Raw genomic sequence first — 21,644 nt, forward strand, 5'->3', positions numbered from 1 at the left:
TTTCAGACCTGATTTTTAGAGAATAGAAGGGAAGATGTGAAGTGAAAGAAAAAAAAAGAATAGAGAATTAAAACAATTTAGTAATGTTTTTGTTTTGAAAATTAAAGAAATATTGATTTTGGAAACAGTTTTCACAAATTATTTTTATTAACCAACTGCCTTTTTGTTTTTTATTTAAGAAATATTGATTTTGGAAACAGTTTTCACAAATTATTTTTATTAACCAAGTGCCTTTTTGTTTTTTATTTAAAAATAGAAAGTAGTTTTTGAAAATAGTAAACAAACAAGAATCAATCTTTGTTGTACGCAATTTGGATTAACTTATTTGGGTTTAGTGGCTCCACATGGCTCCATGCCATGTGGATCCTCACCCACCAACAACCCCTGCACCACCAGCTCTTCCACCCCACCCCAACCTCCGGTGAGACCAAGTTCTTCAATGGCAGGCCAACTACGAAGACCCCGTGGCAAACTGCAGAGAGAAGGTTCAAAAGGCCGGTACGAGGATCTTATCTCAAGGATCTAAAGAAAAATCGAAATGTAACCACAAGCAATATTTTCTGGCTCAAAGATCGAGGAAGAGGAGAAGAAGCTCGGCCGCTTGATGTTTCATCGAACTCTTGCTTGATACATCTTGTTTGGACTGAATTTAATTTTGATTTTGGAATGAGGATGATTGAGAGTTGAATGAATCTGTTATAGGGTTTTATTATTTTGCTTGCTGGTTTTTTTAGTTCTCGTAACAAGGATTTGGGGAAGGGGGAGAGGGAAACGGAGGGTTGGTGGGTGCGTTTGTGGAGGACGACATTGGTGGAGGGAAGATGAAGCTGAAAAAATATGATGCCATCAAAGGAGAAGTTTTTCTCTCACTCTCTCTCTTACTCTTTCTCGTCGGAGAAGGTGGATGTGGCGGAAAAAAGTGTTACCGCCGGAGGTGATTTCTGATCGGGCCGACTGGTGGTTGCTAGGAGGGGGGAGGGATTTCATGTGGATGACCTGCAATACTAAAATTGATCTAACTATAAGGAATCATGATTTTTAATTAAGGTGGTCCACCGAAGTAATGGCCATGACACTAGTCTTTTATTTGAGATAAAATTATTTTGGATACAAAATTTATTTCTAGAACATACAACTTATATCAAATATATGAATTAAGGATCTAACTCCATTACTTAAATAAAATATGAATTATTATAAATTATCTGATACTAGTCTTTAATTCTTATAAATAAATAAAAAAGATTATGTATATAACAAAACACGTTAATTATTGCTAATTTAGTCTTTCAAATTGTAATGGTCCATCAAAATAATATTTAAAATTAATAAAAATAGTAAAATGAATTTTGAAATTATAAATTATCAATTGATTCAGTCTCTTGAAATTAAAATGGTTGATCAAATTGACTCCTAAAGTTAAAAAAATTAACAACGAAAAAGAAAAGGCTGAATTAATATATCCATTGAGAAAATTCTATCAATCATATTAATAACCCCTAAAATTAAGTTGTGAAATATGCATAATTTTCTTAAATAGATACATAAGATCAAATGACTAATCTAAACTACTGAGCAAAGAAAGAAGACAGAGAAGAGATAATCCGAAATTATAAAGGATAAAGCCAGAAAATATATTGCTAAAGCAGTTGATATCAACAACGGCCGATGAGCCACACTAGCTTGCCTCAATTTGTAGCACTTAGGTAGAATATCAAGGTTCAATCTTTCATTGTGCCACCTTCACTTTCCCACCTTCACTTTCCATTAAAGTAATCAAGATATATATGAAAACAACGTATTTGGTACAATATCTTGCTTCGCTCCAGTACGTATGTTGTATCTTAAACTAGCTCTTAAAATGTCAAGTATGACAAAAGAATCTCGCTCTTGGTGTTACTGAATCAAGCAATCGACTACGATCATTTACAGCATTGTGTAACCGTCAGAACTTTCAACTGTACTTCCCTAAGAATCAAATTAAGGCAACCCTAGTGCTCATTTGCAGGCTATAACACTGGCCACTCTATACATTAGTAACTTCCATTTATGCCAAATACCTGAAGGTGTTTGGGTTATCTTTGTCCCTTTCAAGGTAGTCCCGAGTGATGAGATCTTCAATCCTCTTCTTGATTGCTTTGATGTCAGGCTATAAAAATGCAAATTCAAAAGGTACAGAAAATCATTCAGCTAACGAAAACCTATCACAGCAATTATAATACTTTCTGCATTAAAACCACTTTCAGGTTGACAATAATAAATTCTGGCCTTTTATACCTTGAACATGCGGCCCAACTGCTCAACACACTCCAAAACTAATTGTTGATGACCCAAAATTTTCCTACTCTTCATAATGCGCACAATTGCTGCATCAATGGCATATCGCCGATCTTTGTCAACATCTTCAATTACCTTTTTCCTTTCATCAGCTGGTGGTAGAGGGATCTATCATCAACAAGTGCCAGATTTAGAATCTTAACGGGGAGAAAAGGATGCAACCCGGCTAACAAAGCTTCCAAACCTAATGATCTAATACAATAAAAGATGAAAAGTATGGCTACAAGTAAGCACAGACCTTGATCCTTCTCATTTTATCCGTAAATTTGTAGTTGAACTCAAAGATGTCACTTTGAGATATAACTTTATTGTTTGGCTCCTTGATAAGTATCTTATATTTTGCAGATGACAGTGAATGGAGCAATCTAGCAACATCTTCATGGCCCAAGTTCAGCTGAGTCATAATCTCTGAATAGCTCAACCTATCAGCATTGTTGAATAGCAGTAGGGCAGCAGCCTGTGAAGTAGAAGAGACACTTGTTAAACCACCAGCATGAAGTCATAAATCTTAAATACCATAGTGGCACAAATTTCAACATAAAATAGGAATGGTGATGGGTGAAAGGCAGTTTACTGGATAGGTTGGCACAATTAGTTCAATGTTTTTTGTTTCAAACTTGCCAGTGACGTGGCATGTTCCCAGAGAGTATATCCAAGTAAGTTTTCTGTGTTTTGTCCTCGTTTCATAGAAGCCCTTAAAAACTTCCAAGCACCTGATCTGAAACAAAAACATTCACAATAAAGTAGTATTAATAAATCTTGTCTTCTTCCACACAAAAAAATCACAATAACAGAAAGATAAACAACTCTCATCCACAAGATATTCTTACCATCTCTGAAGGAAGGTTGAGATCAAAAGACTTATAACTAGGCCAAAATCCTGTGGTAAGCACAGTTACTGTCAGGTCAATTCCAGGATTTACATGTGAGTTATCACGAAGATACTCCTCAAATTTCAGCTGATTATCCCTAGCCAATGTCAAGTCTACCACCTGAAAGTTAAATATTTCAAGCAAATTGTTAAACTAACTGATTAAAAAAACAAAGGAGAGCTAGGCATGCTAGGACAAAGACAACTGACCATCCCTTCCATCTTTGATGTGAACTGGCCACCACACTGCTGCTTTAACTTTGTCAAAATACACTTTTCATGGTCATCATTTGCACTCCTGTCAAAAAGTAACCTTCGGGCAAGCTTTTTCCTGCAAATATAAAATACATTAAGGACTTCACAAAATAATATGAAGCCTAAAAAGTATATATTAAAATTAAAAAAACCTAAGTCTTACCTGTAAAATTCTGCAAAGAGATCCTTATCACTGATATATGCAAGCAACTTGACTACCTGCAGAAATTAAACAATTTTTTATACACAAATCATAAGAGATGTAAAATCTAAAACCTAAAAACTACCTTCTCAAGGGTATCTTCAATTGCTTCATCACTTAGCTTCTCACTTCCACCTTTCTTAAGGATATTGTCACAGAATGTAGATAAAAGTTCAGCACTGGAACTACCAGCAACAGTTTTATTGCAGAATATCTCAAATGCTTCCTTTAATGCCTGTAAAAGCAGCCAAAATGAAATATACTATTTAATAACTATAAATCATTCTATTATTCAGCAAGTTATTCTTCAATTGTCTCAACAAACCTTGTGGAACAGTGTATGATTCATAAAGCAATCATTAACATACACCATATATTTGTCATGGAGCTCTAAAAATTTACGGACAAGGACCTACAATGTCACATGATTAGCCTTCAGAATTTTCCAGCTATCATTACAATTATATAATTGATAAACAGAAAACAGTGTGGGGACTTGCTTGTTCCTGAAAGCCAGAACCATTTGTAGTCTGGAGAAAATGAAAAAAAAATATCAGCTGAAAGTGTCAAGAAGCAGAAGATATCAATAAAAATCAAACTGTTGCAGCAAATGCTGAACCTGATTGCTAGTAGCTTCTTCAGCTTGTTGAACCAATGATGTACCCTCAACCGTAATATGCTGCAAACAGATAATCATCATAATACAGCATTGAAAAGAGTTAAAACCATAGAGACTCAAATTAATTAAAAAGCATAATGCAAAAACTAAAGAAACCAACCTGCTTGAATACATTGGCAACAGGATCCAAGCCTTTAGGTATTTTATGGTAAAGTCTATACATCCTAGACAGATCTTCCACCTAGAAAAAAAAACAAATCAAAAAGATCGTTAACCAAAATATGAATGGGTAAAATGATTAAGTGTCATGTGGATGATATTGTTAAATAATTGAATAATTTATTTGAAAATTTTGATTGTCAGGGTATTGTAATTTCTAAATAGCGTTTCAATTTACAAATATTGTTTAAAATCTACATTCCGGTTGTTAAATTTATTTTTTACAGTTTGATGCAGGGATGTGTGTGTGTGTGTACATATTATACTGTGGATCCCTAGTCATTAATTTTGAATAATAGAAGTGACCCCAAATATGATGGCAAGGTGAGGGAAACATTTGGTTTTTGAGCTGTAGAAAATCTAAAGCAAACATAAACTGAGAAACCATCATCAAACAAACTAATGCAAAACTATCAAGTACCTTATCATCTCTAAGTAAGGCATGACAGCCAGAGTTCTCTTTCTCGAGTAATTGATTTGCATGAGTCACCAGCAGCTCTAGTTGCACTTTCTATTAAAAATGAAAAGAAATAAGTTTGAAGAGGGAGATAAATTTAACAGAAAAACAACTAATTTGTAAAAGGGAAAAAGCTTTCAATAAGGAATGGTCCATGTATCAAGTATATAGATGCAAGATTCCCACACGATGCATTCTAAAATTATCATCAACATGCACCTAATGACTTCTGCTGCAATAGTACACTTAAATGGATAAAAGAGATAACAGGAAGAGAAAAAGAAAAAAAGAAAAAAAACTGTGCATTTCTAATCATCCAAAAAATATATATATTAAAGAAAAACAGACTGACCTCTACCAATTTCTGCTCAGTGCTACAGTGTAAGTAATGAGACACTCTATCTCTCTCCCTTCTCAAGCAATCCTCAGCCTATGCAATAATGGGTTATTATGCATATCAACTATTTAGATACAATCCCAAATCTCAAGGCACAATATAGACAGACTTGCCTTAAGCATATAATCTGGGCAGGAGTCAATCTCAATCCAGTTTGCAGCCTTACTTTTGTAATAATCGGCAGTATCCTCAAGCATATGTACCTCAAAATCCTGTTCATATTGACCCATTTCACCCATACCAATCTCAACAAATATATCAAGAACATTTTTCAACAACGATCTATCAATTTGTTCACCCTCACGTTCTTTATCAATCTGTAACATGAGCCATGGTTATTATAGAAGTCATAATCAGCAATTAAGTATATCATACATGTGAAGTGATATACTTACAAGTGCAATCACAGCTTTCCTAGCATTGACTCGTACCTCCATATAAACCTGTAATTAAAAAAGGTTCATCTGGTATTAATTCAACCATGTATAAATAAATTATTGGTATCACATTGGGAGCTGACTGTAGTGTTGCCCTTCAGCACATAGTCATGGATAAGATCATAAGACAGCTAAAAGACATTGATAACTGACCGATTCACGGAAGCAAGTGAGGCCAACTGCACCGAGTCCAGGCAGGGAGCGTCGAGAAATGAAGTAGCGATCAAGATAATGGAAGAAGCGCGAAAGCCACCGGACCATGACTTTATGATTTAGCCATCTTTGGACAAGCTCCCTCAGCATGAATTCATCATGCTTCTCTCTTAGAGATGGCAAAACCTAAAAACGAAAGAAGTTCAAAAAAGATAAAGGGTATCAAACTCAATAAGTTATATATCAGAAAAGCAAATCAAACAAAAGCCGATGAAAAAGCCAAAGAAGTAAAGCAAAAAAAAACATAAACAGGGGAGATTTCCATACGGTGATTTTGATGTATTCATCGAAAGCATCCTTGTACTTGTCATAAAGCTGTTGTGAAAAGTCATTCGGAGGCTTCTGAGTACACATATTATATATGGTTCTGTGATGGTAATCTTAAGGAAAAACAGCACACGATATCCAAAACTAAGCATTAAAGGGGGATAGATTAGACCAAAAGAACATTGTCAACAACAATAACGGACTGCAAGAAAAAGGATACGTGTATAGCATCATGTATTCCTCAGAACTGAAAGGAGTTTCTGGTGCTCCTTCAAGAATTTTCTTCAGCTTGGTAATCCCCTTCTGCATATAGTCCCAACCTTGGTCAAAATCAATGATCTTTCGCTCCATTGCGCCTGCAAAAATATCAACAACATTCAGACTATGCTATAATTCCAGGCACGCAAAAATGAGAAGAAAAAAAATCAAAACCAATCTTCTAGCACGTAGAAATACACAAAACACATCCATGTCATGCGAATGCAGATTTCAAGTAAAACCCTAAACACACCACGACCGTACACATTTCAATAAACCAGTGCAAGAATCAGCTCTAAACCCTAACAGAGCATTGAAAGAATCCATATAATTCCTGACAATGCTTCACACGTAACACGCGTTTTCAGTCATAATACTGTGCAGATGGCGAAGAACGAATCCTAAAACCCCAAAACAAAGCGATCGTCGAGTCAATAGCAAGAAAAACAAAATCGCAACAATGAAAAAATTTAACGGAAAATGGAAACACAAACCCTAGTTGTTGCGTTGAAGAGACACAGAAAAAGGCTGTTTGATTGTTCTGATTTGGTCTACGATGTATTAATATCAATATATTAGTGTTATTTATTTATTAGTGAAACGAAAAAAGGCAAGGTGTAAGCATGGCGATGGTGTAGTTGCGAAATATACACTGTGCTGTGACTGAGCGAGCAGAGAAAGTAACTGAGAAGACTTAGTAGCGTGACAATCCTTTTGTACGTATGGCTGGCTTTTATTGGGTTGGAGCGTAGCCTTACGCGTTCCCAATCATCTCTTTCACTCTTAATTAAATTGCTGAAGTATATTTATTTATATTTATTATAAAAAAAAAAAAAGCTCTTAATAGATCTCATGTTTATCAGGTTTTCGTCCATCTTCAATGCACGGATTCCGGTGTCAATTCTTTCTAGATGATCTTATCGTTGCACACTTTCAATTCTACATAATATCGAAGCTCTGTGCGAGATGTGAATCCCCATGGGACATAGCAAATCAATGTATAGTCTACAATAATGGACACTGCATATGATCTATCTATTGGTAGTGTGTGGACTCAAATATGATAGATGTAATATGTGGTTCGTATAACAACACATGGTCATACTCGCTCCTTCTGCAAGCTACACCAAGCTCGCAAATGCCTCGGTGCACTTTTCGTCAGTACCTGGAAGTTGTTAGTTGTAGGGATTAGTCCTCCACTCCTCAAATGCCACAAACACACAATAGTCAAACAAAGACAACATGTAACATAATTAACCACTACATGTGGTTCCTCTAAGCAAATAACACTCTCACCTATTAGGGTCCAAACTTTGCCATCAATCCTCTCAGGTCTTGATGGTCTTACATAATCATGTAGATGACAATCAGAAGTGATCACCACATACGGATATAACGTATACCGATCTCCAAGCTCCCAATTCAAAAAGCCTTGGAGCCCATCAGGAGTAGCAAAGTGAGGCCTATGAGTTATCCACGTCAAATGAGTGCACCAAATGCTAAATAGTTACCACTCCCTCATTCCACCAAGTTCTTCGAACCTCTCTGCCCACTATAGCTTAGTGTATCTTTGTCCATTACTCACTTTCTCAACGTAATCTCACTGAAAAAAAATAATAGAATCATCGGTTTTGTACTCTCTTTACAATCCTCTTGACTTCTACCACTACATCACGTGCATAGCCCTCGTATCACGTGCATCAACAAACATGTACAAACAAACGAGAAAACGAAATGAGGCTGAAACCTACATACTACTCTCAAGGAACCAATTGTGTCCCCTTAAGTAGTAGAAACTACTTGTCACAAACAATCTGACAACATAAAGGCTTATGATTATAACCATCTATTAGTCATAACAAGCAATTTGTCGAGGGTCGCCCAAACCACAACGCCTATAGATAAAATAATAATTTATTGATATATAACAAAATATAAACTCGCACGCCACAAATATAATTTACTAGAGTTCACACTCTATCGGTATTATAATTCATTGATAATAATAATATTACACATGCATGTACCTCAGTAATTTTATCAACAGAAATTTCTCACAATTCCATATCATGCATTAGTCACCCGATTTTGCAATTTATCTTAGCAATTATATAGCAATTAAACCAATAGTTCTCGAATAAAAATCCTAAGGTAATTTTGTGCAAAGGCACAAATTTTAATGTTAAGTTGCCTCTTGTCTAAAATTACTTTATCACTCAATTTTACAAAATTTCGCTCCTAACTTATTTTTAGTGTTCTATGTGTTTCATGAATCTCATATGCTATCCTACATTTTCACACCTAAAAAACTCATTTTCGAGGCCAAAATGTTAAGAAAAACAATCCATACAGTTATTACAATCAATTCAATTTCATGACAATTTTTTATTCTAAATGGGTCCTTAAACTTATTTTAGTCATAACTTTTGCTTGAAATCTCCAATTTAAGTGAAATTTAAGGCTAAGCCTAAGTTTTAACCCCCAAAAAACTCACTTTTAACCTTAAAATTTCCAAAAAAAACCAACATATCCTCTAGTTCCAGCCAAGGCAACGGCTACGAATATTTGAACATCAAAACAACATGCAATGAAGCCTAACTTCCAAAGACAACAAGGTTAGGGTTCAAGAAATGGAAAACCCCCCTTACCTTTATGAAGTTACACGAAATGACTCATATGAACGAAGAGCTCAGCTCTGTGATGTCTCAAACTTCTAAGAATGAAAATGAATTTTTGGAACCATAGATGAGAAGCTTGCATGAATTTCGTAAGGAAAACAAAAAGACAAAGAAGATTAAGATCTCCTTACCAAGTCTTTGATGGAAGAAACCTCAATAGTACTTGTATAAAGCTTGGAAGAAGAAAGAAACAAATTTCTTTCTTCCTTGGTTGAACTCATGCAAAATGGAGAAGAAAGAGCTCTAATTTGATGTTTAAAGAGACATGAATGTGAGGTTTAAGTTTGTCCAAATGACACTTGATTAGACTTAAGTTGACAAGCTTAATTGACAACACAAATGACTAATGGCCAGCCATGGTGAGCGTGCCAAGTCATACCATTTATTTGCATTATGCCTTTTGAAATTTTAACCAAAAATGACTAAAGTAGATATTGGCAAAAACGGTCAAAACTATTTTTTGTCAAAACTGGTAAATCGTTCCTTAAACATCCAGATTAACGTGCTAATCATTTATAGGGATATGTGTGCTTAGAGTAAAACTCACACAAAGACAAATTATATGACAACTCAATGCATAGTGCAATTCTTGCATATATGAAAATCTAGCTCAAACAATTTCTATTTATCTGTCAAACTTCACTAAACTAATCACACACACACACACACATGTATAATAAGCACGAAAATGAAAATTAAAAAAATATAATCATTGCAATTAAATACATAAATGCACAGATGACACAACACATAATTTCCTCTATAAGTCTAAGTTGTAATTTTTTGTCTAGGTGTTACATGTTATATTAATGGAAATAAGTCCTTTTGGTTTGTAATTATGGATTTTGATTTTTAAGCTTACATGTGACGAACACAACTTCAACCCAGCAAACAACGAGATCCATAGATGCAGGACATCAATAAACAGGCATGGTAGCCTTCGATAACAACAAGATCTAGAATCCAGGGCATGTGGAAAGTATCTTAGACAAAAGAGTCTAAGAACAAACTCAATGTAGTAGCCACAAATGTTTTTTATATACTTATTAGATAAAATTCAAATGTTGGCTCCTTTATGATTTTTTCATGGCCCCATTTTTGCTTATAATTTCATGTTTTTTTTTTCTATTTTCTCACAAACACATAAAATAACTTTTGTAACCAACAAGTTGTTGGTTTAAGTGGTACTTAGTTTGGTCTCTTAAACAAAGTCTTTAGTTTGAATCTTGTGAATGAAAAAAAAATGATCATAAGGAAAGACTCACTAAAGGTGATCAATCAGATTACGACGAAAATTAGTTATCAACAAAATTGATGAGTACTCCGCATCAATGTCATTAACATAAAAAATGTTTTTTTTTTTGTTTTTGGAATCCTTATGGTGTCTTGAGTTGTTTCAAAGTTATTCGTGAGTGATTTGAGCCAAATATAAAAAATATAAAAAATTATCAAAGTTATAAAATAATATTATAATCATATTCCAACGATTGAAATGCCATTTTAACATGACGGATGATTATTTTGCATTTTAGTTATTATTATTAATTCTTTTTTTTCTTTATTATTATATAAATTATTGTGATTAAATGCATATTTTAGTCTCAAAAGTAATTTAAATAGTTTTTATGTTTTAACATGGCTGGTGATTATTTTATTCATTCATAACATTATTTAAATTATTTAAACACATTGTTTTTAATCAACAACAAAAGTAGTATAAAATAATGGTAGTAAACATGACCTTTTATTTTCTCCATTGTAACAAAAAAATGACCTTAAATTTTTCATGTTTTTAATTAACTAGTTTAATACCCGTGCATATGCATGAGTAGAAAAATTGACCATATAATTACATTCGTATGATTATAATACTGGACAATATTATGATGTATTCAACTAGAAATTAAGTAAATGAGAACAAAAATGAATATGACTCAAAAAATTTATGATCAACACGTGTAAGTTAAATTGAAGGTCTACCATAATAAAATATATATTATATAAGAAACAGTCAATTAAGAAAGTCATAATGTTAGAGACATTGTTTGTAGGAAAAACATACCTACAAAATAAAGTGTCAATTTACAAAATATTTACAAAAAGTCAAAGTAGCATTGTACTTAATTTATAAACATCATCAGAATAAAACATAGTTAACTGTTGGATCAGCGAATTCGAAAACGATTTCCATGTCAGGTTCAAAAGATTGTGTTTCACAAAAAAAATTCAATCCGGCTCCAATTTTAATTGTCTTTCTCTCATTATTGTAAACAACGTGGCATTCAACAATGTCTTCCAAATTCAAATAAGTTAACCCTTTGTCTTTCATAAAATAATACATATTGCTTGGAACGTCCTGCTATTAACAATAACTTTACGTGAAAAATGGAAGAAATAAAAAACTTCACAGATAAATGTTGGTTGAATGATTAAGTAAATTACGAAGTAACTTACCAAGTTGTTATAGGTAATTTTGTATTAATTCAGAAGCACGTTGAAAGTGATCGAATTTGGTACTTGATGGTATAATGCGTGCCATTTCGGGAATGATTTTAGATGGCTATTGGTTTTGAATATGGTTAGCAAGAATACAATCTGACCATAATAGGTTAACGTCACTCGATGATCTCCGGTCGACTGATAGAAATCCTCCAGTGCTGTCCACATTAATACAAATGGTTGGGCCGTTCACATCTTAGTTGTACATAACGGTATGCATATTCTTATTTTTGTCAACCAAATGCCAGTAATGTTCAAACACATCATTTTACTTCATGACAAACACCTACTAACTTCACCGTTAGTCTACATTTGAAATATGCGTAACATTAGAATGAGAATAATTGATTGGTCAGTTGTACAAAATAATTGAGAAAAATGATATGTTAAATAAAAGTGAAAATGAAAACAATATCACAATAAATGGTTAACTTGCTCCTTGGCATGAACAGTGTTTAAAATCTCCTCTGATGTTCTCGTGATCAGCAACATGATGTTGACCATATGATGTTGACTATTTCATAACACTTTCTGTGCTCTTCGTTCATTTACATTATAGTTATAGGCATATAGTTATAACATTGAACAATATTACCATGTATTTAATTGAAAACTAACTAAATGAGAACAAAAATGAATATAAGGTAAACAATTTATGATCAACACGTTTAAATTGATTTGAAGGTCAAACAAAATAAAACAAATATTATATAATAAACTGTCAATTAACAAAGCATTTAAATTTAAAAATATTGTTTGTAGAAAAATTCCAACTATAATAAAAATTGTCTATTTACAAAAATTACATATACCATAATTACATTGTACTCAATTGATAAACATGACAAAAACAAAGTATAATTACCTGCTGAATCAAGAAACTCAAAGATAATTATTATGATTAAATGCATATTTTAGTCTCAAAAGTAATTTAAATAGTTTTTGTGTTTTAACATGGCTGGTGATTGTTTTATTCATTCATAACATTATTTAAATTATTTAAACACATTGTTTTTAATCAACATCAAAAGTAGTATAAAATAATGGTAGTAAAGATGACCTTTTTTTCTCTATTGTAACAAAAAAAAATGACCTTAAATTTTTTATGTTTTTAATTAACAAGCCTCAAAAGTAATTCCTGAAATTCACCCGGGTCCCGAACATGGCTTAATTCTCTCTCATCCCATCCGACTCAGTACTCTATCTAACTTTCTCTCTCCAGAATTAGCTCCGAGCCAAACCCTAACCAGTTCGGTTCCCAACTGGGAATCGGTGAGAAGCATTGAGAGATTCATTCAATCACCTCAAGTTAAATGCGTGTTGCTACGCATTGCGGCGAAGCAACTTCGATCAACGATGGATGCGTGGAACGAAGATTTTTCGGAGCTGGAGATTGGGAGCTCCACTGAATCGTTCCAGAAGTTTTTGGTTTCGCAGAGAGAGCTTTTCCACAGCCAGATCGATCAGTTTCAGGAAATCGTCGTCACGCAATGCAAACTCACCGGCGTCAATCCTCTCTCTCAGGAAATGGTGCGCTCCTTTTGTTTTCGTTTAGCTCTCTTTATAACCTCATTATTTAGTTCTGGTTAATGAAACAAGTGAAGAGCCTCTTAGTTGCGTTTCGTTTTGAGATTATACTTCTGTACTTGGAATCGCTTGAAACGTTTTGTAGAATTACTTGTAAACTTATTCTAGCTGTAATTTTTCTCTTGTATGTAATTAGTCCTTTTAAGGCATCGTTTGAGTGTCTGATTTTGTCTATTTTTCGTTTTTCTTTGTGCAGGCAGCTGGTGCTTTGTCAATAAAAATTGGTAAGATTTTTTTGCTGGAATTTTATTTATTGATTTTTGTATAGATTCTGCTGTTTGTTTAGTGTTGGATGTGTCAAACTTAATCCAAATTTGCAGGAAAAAGACCGAGGGATTTATTGAATCCAAAGGCTGTAAATTACATGCAATCTGTTTTTTCCATTAAAGATGCTATTAGCAAGAAGGAATTGCGCGAGATTAGTGCTTTACTCGGTGTTACAGTGACACAGGTTTATATTTCTCTGCTTCCTGTTTAGTCCTTTCATTCTGTCCTTATGGAATGATCTATGTAATTGAGATGTTGTGTGTAGATATATTTTCTGTCCATCACCTTTCTTGATACTCATTTGTCTGTAGTTTGTTATCCTTTTGTTGGACCAAAGAGGGTTGGATTCAGTCTGAATTTTGTATTAATATAACATGTTACCTAGTTCCCGTCCTGCATTAATTTATGAATCCTTGCACTTTGGTTTTAGGTGCGTGACTTTTTCAATGCTCAACGTTCAAGAGTGAGGAGATCCGTGCAGTTGTCAAGGGAGAGGGCACTGAGTTCTAATTCTTGTGAAGAACCTCATGATGATCAAATAAACTCTGATCCTATGAGACCAATAAATCCAACTCCCTTAAACTCTGCTGGCCTGTCCAATACTGAAGAAGCATCTTGTTCAACACAGGAAGTGACTTTGTCTGACCTAGATGACTCAGATAAACAATTTGTTGATAGCATTTTTAGTTTAATGCAAAAAGAGGAGACATTTTCTGGGCAGGAGAAATTGATGGAGTGGATATTGACGATACAGAATTTTTCAGTATTGTTGTGGTACACGGATTAGTTTTCTCAATAGCATGATAATATTGAATTATGGTAATTTATATTTTCTGATTTAATTTAGTTTTTCTGCTGGATGCTTGTAGGTTTTTGAGCAGAGGGGGTGGAATGAATTTAGCAACTTGGTTGAGCAAGGCAGCTGTTGAAGAGCAAACAAGTGTCCTTCTTCTTGTTTTGAAGGTAAATCTGAATCTTCTGGTTAATATTATGCATTGTTTTAATTGGCACATAACTGAATACCCTCGAACTCTCTGGTTAACTGTTTTGCAGGTTCTTTGTCATTTGCCTTTACATAAAGCTGTTCCCATGCACATATCAGCTATATTGCAGAGTGTAAATAAACTACGGTTCTACAGGACATCAGGTGTGATTTATATTTTCCTGGTCCAGTGCCCACATCATCCTTGGCACTGATTTTTCCCCAATACCCTCCCCTTTCTCCTAAGATTTTTACCTGTATAGCATGTATTTGGTAATGACTGCAACGGACTGATATATGATAACAGCGACATTTTTTTACGGTAGGAAACACTTTAACTTGGGGTTAGCTTGTTTGGCCATGCCAACTATTCTTAAAATTTTGTGGCTGATTTCAAGTTGTCAGATGCTTGTTTCATTGTGTTTCTGATGTGTATATTGTTGGATCCGGGATGTTGATTAGGAGATTCGTGTGTGGGATTTTATTATCGTTTCATGCATGAATTCTAGGTTTTAATTCATTAGTTGGCAAGTTGCTTGCTATTAATGATAGTATTATTTGAAGGAGCAAGATAGAGAGGTGAAAGGGGGTTGACATTGAATCTGATTCTTCCTTTAATTGTTAGTTGCCACCTTTTATCAGACAGCCAAATAAATTAGATTTAGATATATCTTAATTTTACTCCGAGCTGTAGAAGTCAGATTTAGGTTGATACGTAGCACTTCATCCTTTTCAATATTTTGTTTGATACATGTAAGTAGTTTCAAATCTTAATTTTGTAGGGGTACTGTTTGATGTCACATATAAACACAATAGTTTAGTAATTCGATATACTTTGTGAATTATAATCTCACTGATTTGAGGATCAGACATATCAAACAGGGCAAGGGTTTTGTTGTCAAAGTGGAGCAAACTATTTGCAAGGAACCATGTAATAAAGAAGCCCAATGGTGTTAAGACTTCTAGTGATGGTCATAAAGAGATGATGCTTTCTCGGAGGCAAGCTTGCATTTTATCTCTTTTCTGTGCACAATTTGTTGGGACCTCCTTTCTCAATTATTGTGATTTATATTTTTGCAGTATTGGTCAACTTATGGGCTCTGAATCATGGCATTCAAATATTGATGTTCCTGTAAGTGTTTTCTTTTATATGTTTCCAGCTAGCAATGCATTTTCAGTTTGCATGTTTCTTAGTGGTCCTTTCGTGTTCTCAGGAAGACATTCTTGCTCTCTCAAGTGAATGTTCGAATAATTTCAGGTATGTGTAGGTTGTGGCTGATTGTTTTTGGTCATCTGTTTTCTTCTAGTTGAATAAATCTTTCTGCCAATATTTTTGTGCCATACTTGAGTTAATCGGCTTTGCTTTTGCTAGTTGTGAAAATGCTCCATTTTGTTTCTTCTCTGTTCAGGAAAATAGGATCTCCACAAGGTGTGAAATTGTTGCCTCCCAGCTTGGATAATTCTAATAAAAAGTCCACTCTTGGTGTATCTTCATCTCGTATCCTTTGTATACTTGAAACTAGCTGACTAACTAATTCAATTGGAATAAATCCCCAGTTTAATCCTCAAAAGAATTTGGGGACCTCAATGGACTTGTAAATCTAATTGCTCTTCAAATTATAATTTTGATCATATAATGATATCAATTTGGTCCAAGTGAACTATAACTTTTGGACTATATTGATGTCAAAATATTATTGAAGGACCACATTGATATCATAATGTTTCAAGGACCGAAGTGGTGGGTTACTTGAGAGAAATGCTAACAACATATCCTCCAACACTTTTTTGAATACACTATTAATGGCTAAAATTTTGAGACTTGTGAAATGATGCGGGCTCTATTCCATATTTGCTGTGATTCTCTATAAATTTTAATCAATAATAATGTGTCAGAGAGAATGTTGTTAGCAGTCTCTTACTCAAAATTGCCAATGGTTCATGTCAGTTGTTGTGTTATGCCAATGTAGGCTATATCTCTTTGATATTCCTTAACACCTTATCAGAATCTAGAGAACGCAGAAAAGTGCAATTGGTGGAACAGCCGGGCCAAAAGTCAGTGAGCAGAAGCTCACAAGTGACGAGAGCAGGGCCTGTAAGTCAAGGCCGTCCCATGTCTGCTGATGATATTCAGAAAGCAAAAATGCGTGCTTTATTTATGCAGAGTAAGTATGGGAAATCTGGTTCAAAAGAGAGTAGCGAAACAAAAATTGATAGCCCATATAAACAACCTCAGACAAACCCCGCCAGTATTGCAGCTTGCTCTTCTAAAGTTCCTACTCCACCCAAAATTGAAGAAAACGAGAAACCTTTGTTACTTGCCTCTAAAGCCACTAATAAGCTGGAAGCTTCTTATTCAAAACCAAAAATGGATGTGAAGGAACCTCTCTGGGAGAAGTGCAAGAGGGTTCAGATCCCATGGAAAACACCAGCAGGTACATTTGCAATTTTTTTTGTTACTTACATCAAATATATGCCTATAATATTAGGATAGAAAAATTGGTGAAATTCTATGACAGCCCGATAAAAGAATGAAAGGCACGTTGAGAACAGACCATATTAACAGCTTTGCTGACGTTGAGTTAAAAAGAGGTATATCTTACTCAATTCCCCGCACATTTTCTTGGAGGACAATGTCGGACGCTTCTTTGCTACCTTTGACGCTAACTCTTATTGACCGCATCCCCTTTCGCAGCTTTTATCACCTTATTATATAATTAGAGCAAGAGTCTTGGTATAACTCTATGTTCTGTAAGTAACTTGGGTATATTGGGCAGTTGTATATACGCCTACAATTTTAGAATTGTTCAAGAGATTAATTAATAAAATAAAACATTTCTGTACAAATCTGTCCCTTGGGATTTTGATATTCAAATACTAACACGGATTTGTTTGAGGATTTTAGGATCTTCTACTATCTCTAAAAAATCGGACAGTGCTAAAATGGCGTGATACTCATAAATCTTATAAACAACGGGCTTAAAAGTTTGAGGATTTGATAATTGTCTATCACGAGCTATGCTAAATATTGAGGTGATCGCAGGTATAAAAGCAATAATTTTGGCAATAGTTTTACAAACTGGCAATAACATGTAGATCATTGTTGCAATATTTTTAAAAGCAATAATTTTACTGTCCAAATTTCTTGTATAAATTTGTTAAATGTATCGTAATCGGAGGTTGTCCCTTTTTTAGCCCTTTGCCATGGTTCATGGGCATACAAGTTAATGTATGGATGGATTGGTTTGGGCACGACTGGTGTTAATCCATGTATGGCATTTTTGCTATAATGGGAAAGGCAACAGGGAATTCAGTGCTTCACAAGGACCAATTCATAATTCTGAGTTATTGATGTATATAGTAATGATAGAAATATGAGGTGCTTTCAAATATAAGACGAAATTAACAATTCAGAATTTCTTAAAATACAATCCTCCTTTATAAGTTGAGATCATACTAAACTTTCAAAGTTAATTTTATCTACTCCATCCCGCCTCTTACATAATAGTTATAATTTTTTTCTCATATTAATGAGTAAAAATAGGCTGAAGCTTTGATTATGAGATCATAAACGAAGCTTTCAATATGATATTACACGTCCAGGTTAAATATGTTGCATTTGGGGTAGCGATGTTCTTTTGTAATTTGCAATCATGATCACGGATCTGGATCTCATTGTTCCTTTATCTCTGTGGCAAAGGAGTTTGTAATATTATTCACTGCGTCTTTTTTGCATGTTCATATTACTTAGTAGCCCAGGTTATGTATATAGTTGCAAGTCTCGAGTATATAGACTACATCCAGCCATTATATGAATTACAGCACTGAATTAATCCAATCTGAGGGTTGATTGGCGTCTATAATTTTGTTGGCTGCGACATCCAGGGACTGTTAACAACAACTACTGTAAACTAATTTCGTTTGGTGAATTCCTTGCTACATTCTGGTATCACCCCCTCCCCCTGAAAATTACAATCTTTTGCAGTGTATTAATCACCCAATCTCCAATAATTGAAAACTAATGAAGGGTTCCGTGATCGTTTTATTTGTCATATTTAAATGAATGTGACCACTAACCAGCTAAATTCTCTTCTATTCATTGAACACTTCTCATGAAACCAAATTTTAATTTGCTCCTTCTGGGGCTTGGTTATTGAACACTTGGTTCATTAGGGGAGTTTGTAAATCTTGTAATATATAAATAAAATCGGCAAATGATCCGGAGGGGAGTTGAAATATGAATTTTTGTTTTTCAGTCATTTTTGTGGTTCTTTTAACTCGAGAAAGTAATAGCAACTTCTTTCTTTAATTTCTCGAACACATTTTATTTTCGGTTTTCAAAATTTTCCTTTTTGGTTCCTTTTTCCTTTTTTTACAGAAGTGGAACTTAAAGATACCTGGAGAGTTGGTGGCGGTGAAAATAGCAAAGAGGTTGAGGTCCAGAGAAACAGAAACCGCAGGGATAAGGAAATTATATACAAAACTGTCCAAGAGATGCCACCTAACCCCAAGGAGCCTTGGGACCTTGAAATGGACTATGATGATACTTTGACGTTGGAAATCCCTATTGAACAGCTACCAGATGGTGATGCAGATATAGCAATTTCCCCCAATCATGTTGCAACTCATAGTGTTCAAGGGGTGGCCTCCACTTCTTCAACCAGTGTGGCTACTGCTGAACCTGATTTAGAATTGCTTGCTGTGCTGTTAAAAAATCCAGAGTTGGTGTTTGCCTTAACTTCTGGACAAGGTGGTAGCATACCGAGCGAAGAAACCGTGAAGCTGCTTGACATGATCAAGAGTGGAGGTGTGAACTTGGGTTTAAGTGAAAATACAAATGGAAGTTATGGCACGAGTGTAAAGGCCCCGGAGAAGGTGGAAGTTTCTCTTCCATCTCCAACCCCCTTAAGCGATCCAAGAACGGTGCGTGATTCGAGTTCATACTACAACTATTTGTCAAAGGTCTTATCACAATGTCTGATGTCTCCTATTACAGTGCCATGCACACCCCACTTTGGCCATGTTGGCTAATACGTGTCGAAAGTGGAGAGCCTATAACACTATTATAGCATTAGGGTGTTGGGGTAAATGGTTTTTCAATGGTGGCCCAAATTGAGACCGAAATGAATTGATCACTAAGTTCTTCTTGTTCTTTTCTTTGGCAAGTTTTGCACGGTCAAGTTCTTGCATGCCACGTAATAAATGTTCTGTATTAGCAAATAGCTAATTTAGGCAAACTGATGGGCTTAAGAGGGGTTCCCTTGGAGTAGTTCTGCTGGTACTTAGTGTGGCCAAAATTTGATGCTTGTCCCTTTATTTACACGGTGGAGACACTTGGCCCGACCAAGAATGCATTAATGGCCTCTAGATATTTGCTTACAATTTACATTTGTCAATGTGCTAATAACTTTGAAATCATTAATATTGTCATTTAATTATTAAAAAGATTTTGGTTACAGCATTAACTGACGTGTTCCCATTTTATTTACTTTTCAGAGTGGATGGAGCTCAGAAGCATCAAAAAATCCCTTTTCAAGGCAAAGTCTAGCACCCGATAGAATTACACAGAAACATACTGCAGTGGCAACTACCAACTTATTATCTCAGATTCCTATAACTGTCACTACAGTAAGGCAACAACCAACAGTTGTGGTTCCATCTTCGAGGCATCTTACAAGCATATCAGTTTCTCCATATTCACTGCCTCAAGCAACTAATGTTATTCCTGAAAAGCCACCGCCCCTGGGGCATGTACAAACATCCTCAGATGTAGGTTTAACCATGAAGAAGAACTTAATCACTGCAAATGCATCTTCAGTTAACTTTACTGGCACACATTCAACTCTAGCAATGCGGGGTGATGGCACCAATTATGTAAAACCTGTACCTAATTTGAGTGTGCAACATGAGGGTTTGTCTAATTCATTCCCACAACCCTTCATGCCACCCTCACCAACACCATCCCATTCAGCCTCACAGCAACAAAGACATCAACATTTGGCCCAGGAAGTCCATTACACTGAACCTCCATATCGTAACCCTGGCCGTTCCTACCCGCCACAAATCGAAAAATCAGATCACGGGTCTGATAATATGTGGAGAGTTAGGCAGGATCATGTGTCATCTAGTTATCTTTCTCAACGAAACCATAACAACAACTATAACACAATTGTTGGGGGATCCAGACAATCTGGTTTTTATGATAGAAATAATCATGCAAGGGGAGAATTTGAATCATGGAGTCCGGAAAATAGTCCAACTAGAAATCCTAGGTATGCACCAGGTAGAAATTACCCAGAGTCCAGAATGAATCATGGTAGAAATCATAGACCTGAATGGTCAAGGCAGAGGGGTTCTTCTGGACACTGGGACCCTGGCAGACAGGGAAACAGAAAGTGGCATGATCAGAGACGATGATGAGTTTTTGTTATCAGATTGATTTGGGATTTTATCTGACTCGTTAATTTTCTGGATGTATAGAGTTGGATTGGATTCTGATAACGATGACATTTCATGTTATTGGAGAGTGGAGATGGATCTAAACCTCAACGGTATGAAGTGATTGTAGGAAAAGGATGTTACATCCAAGTGCGGTTGCAGACTAGCAGTATCTAGAATGTCAGGAGTTTGACTTGTCAATTGTAAAAAAACAAATATACATTAAAATTTACCCGAAAAGGATTGATTTTACTTCATTCTTTTTTAAAAGTCTTACGTGGCTTTTAGATAAGAAATTAAAGATTGAGTTGCATTGCATGTAACCGGTCAAATACCGAGGACGTACTAGGTTTATATTATTAAGGGGACTTTTATTACCTCCTAAAATCGTAAATTTGAGATTTAGAATTAAAAAAAGATGTAATTTGTTCAAGGAATAGGTTGAAATTAATTAAAAATGACTGAATTACGAGTAAAAATCATTAACTAAGAAGTGAAATTATAAAATTTATGATTTATATAAATTTTAACTAACCTTAAAATATTTGTTCAGTAAAGTTTGTTGCTAGCATTTTTCTTTACTTAAAAAGGTATAATTAACCAAAAAACGTAAAAATGAATTTTATTCAAAGTTAAAAATATATTGAAATTGGTTAAATGA

At 34.8% G+C, this 21,644-nt stretch overlaps 2 protein-coding genes across 6 annotated transcripts; one reads left to right on the forward strand and one right to left on the reverse strand.

The window, feature by feature from the left end:
- Positions 1 to 1,460: 1,460 nt before the first annotated feature.
- On the reverse strand, positions 1,461 to 7,478 carry LOC100778287 (cullin-1). Of its 5 annotated transcripts, XM_014773946.3 has the most exons (22): positions 7,184 to 7,199; positions 7,027 to 7,083; positions 6,797 to 6,933; positions 6,495 to 6,630; positions 6,275 to 6,374; positions 5,948 to 6,133; positions 5,753 to 5,800; positions 5,471 to 5,674; positions 5,313 to 5,390; positions 4,925 to 5,014; positions 4,445 to 4,525; positions 4,285 to 4,344; positions 4,166 to 4,195; positions 3,991 to 4,077; positions 3,751 to 3,900; positions 3,627 to 3,682; positions 3,419 to 3,539; positions 3,168 to 3,329; positions 2,912 to 3,055; positions 2,576 to 2,794; positions 2,278 to 2,445; positions 1,461 to 2,149 (listed from the first exon to the last, which is right to left on the reverse strand). In XM_014773946.3, the coding sequence occupies exons 3-22, from the start codon at positions 6,798 to 6,800 to the stop codon at positions 2,048 to 2,050; spliced, it is 2,226 nt and encodes a 741-aa protein (XP_014629432.1). In that variant the 5' UTR covers positions 6,801 to 6,933; positions 7,027 to 7,083; positions 7,184 to 7,199; the 3' UTR covers positions 1,461 to 2,047. The 5 variants fall into 5 exon arrangements, with proteins under 5 accessions (XP_014629432.1, XP_006577136.1, XP_040870107.1 ...); XM_006577073.4 differs by lacking the exon at positions 6,797 to 6,933 and having other exon boundaries at positions 7,184 to 7,478; XM_041014173.1 differs by having other exon boundaries at positions 7,027 to 7,243.
- A 5,377-nt stretch (positions 7,479 to 12,855) lies between these two features.
- On the forward strand, positions 12,856 to 21,235 carry LOC100780237 (homeobox protein LUMINIDEPENDENS). The gene is made up of 13 exons (XM_006577074.4): positions 12,856 to 13,239; positions 13,493 to 13,520; positions 13,617 to 13,747; positions 13,994 to 14,337; positions 14,433 to 14,526; positions 14,617 to 14,710; positions 15,415 to 15,544; positions 15,626 to 15,677; positions 15,760 to 15,803; positions 15,955 to 16,043; positions 16,552 to 16,980; positions 18,924 to 19,468; positions 20,042 to 21,235. Exons 1-13 carry the CDS (start codon positions 13,066 to 13,068, stop codon positions 20,960 to 20,962), a joined length of 3,075 nt encoding a protein of 1,024 aa, XP_006577137.1. The 5' UTR covers positions 12,856 to 13,065; the 3' UTR covers positions 20,963 to 21,235.
- Positions 21,236 to 21,644: the final 409 nt, after the last annotated feature.

The sequence above is a fragment of the Glycine max genome, chromosome 3, assembly GCF_000004515.6.
Source record: "Glycine max cultivar Williams 82 chromosome 3, Glycine_max_v4.0, whole genome shotgun sequence".
Lineage (NCBI taxonomy): Eukaryota > Viridiplantae > Streptophyta > Magnoliopsida > Fabales > Fabaceae > Glycine > Glycine max.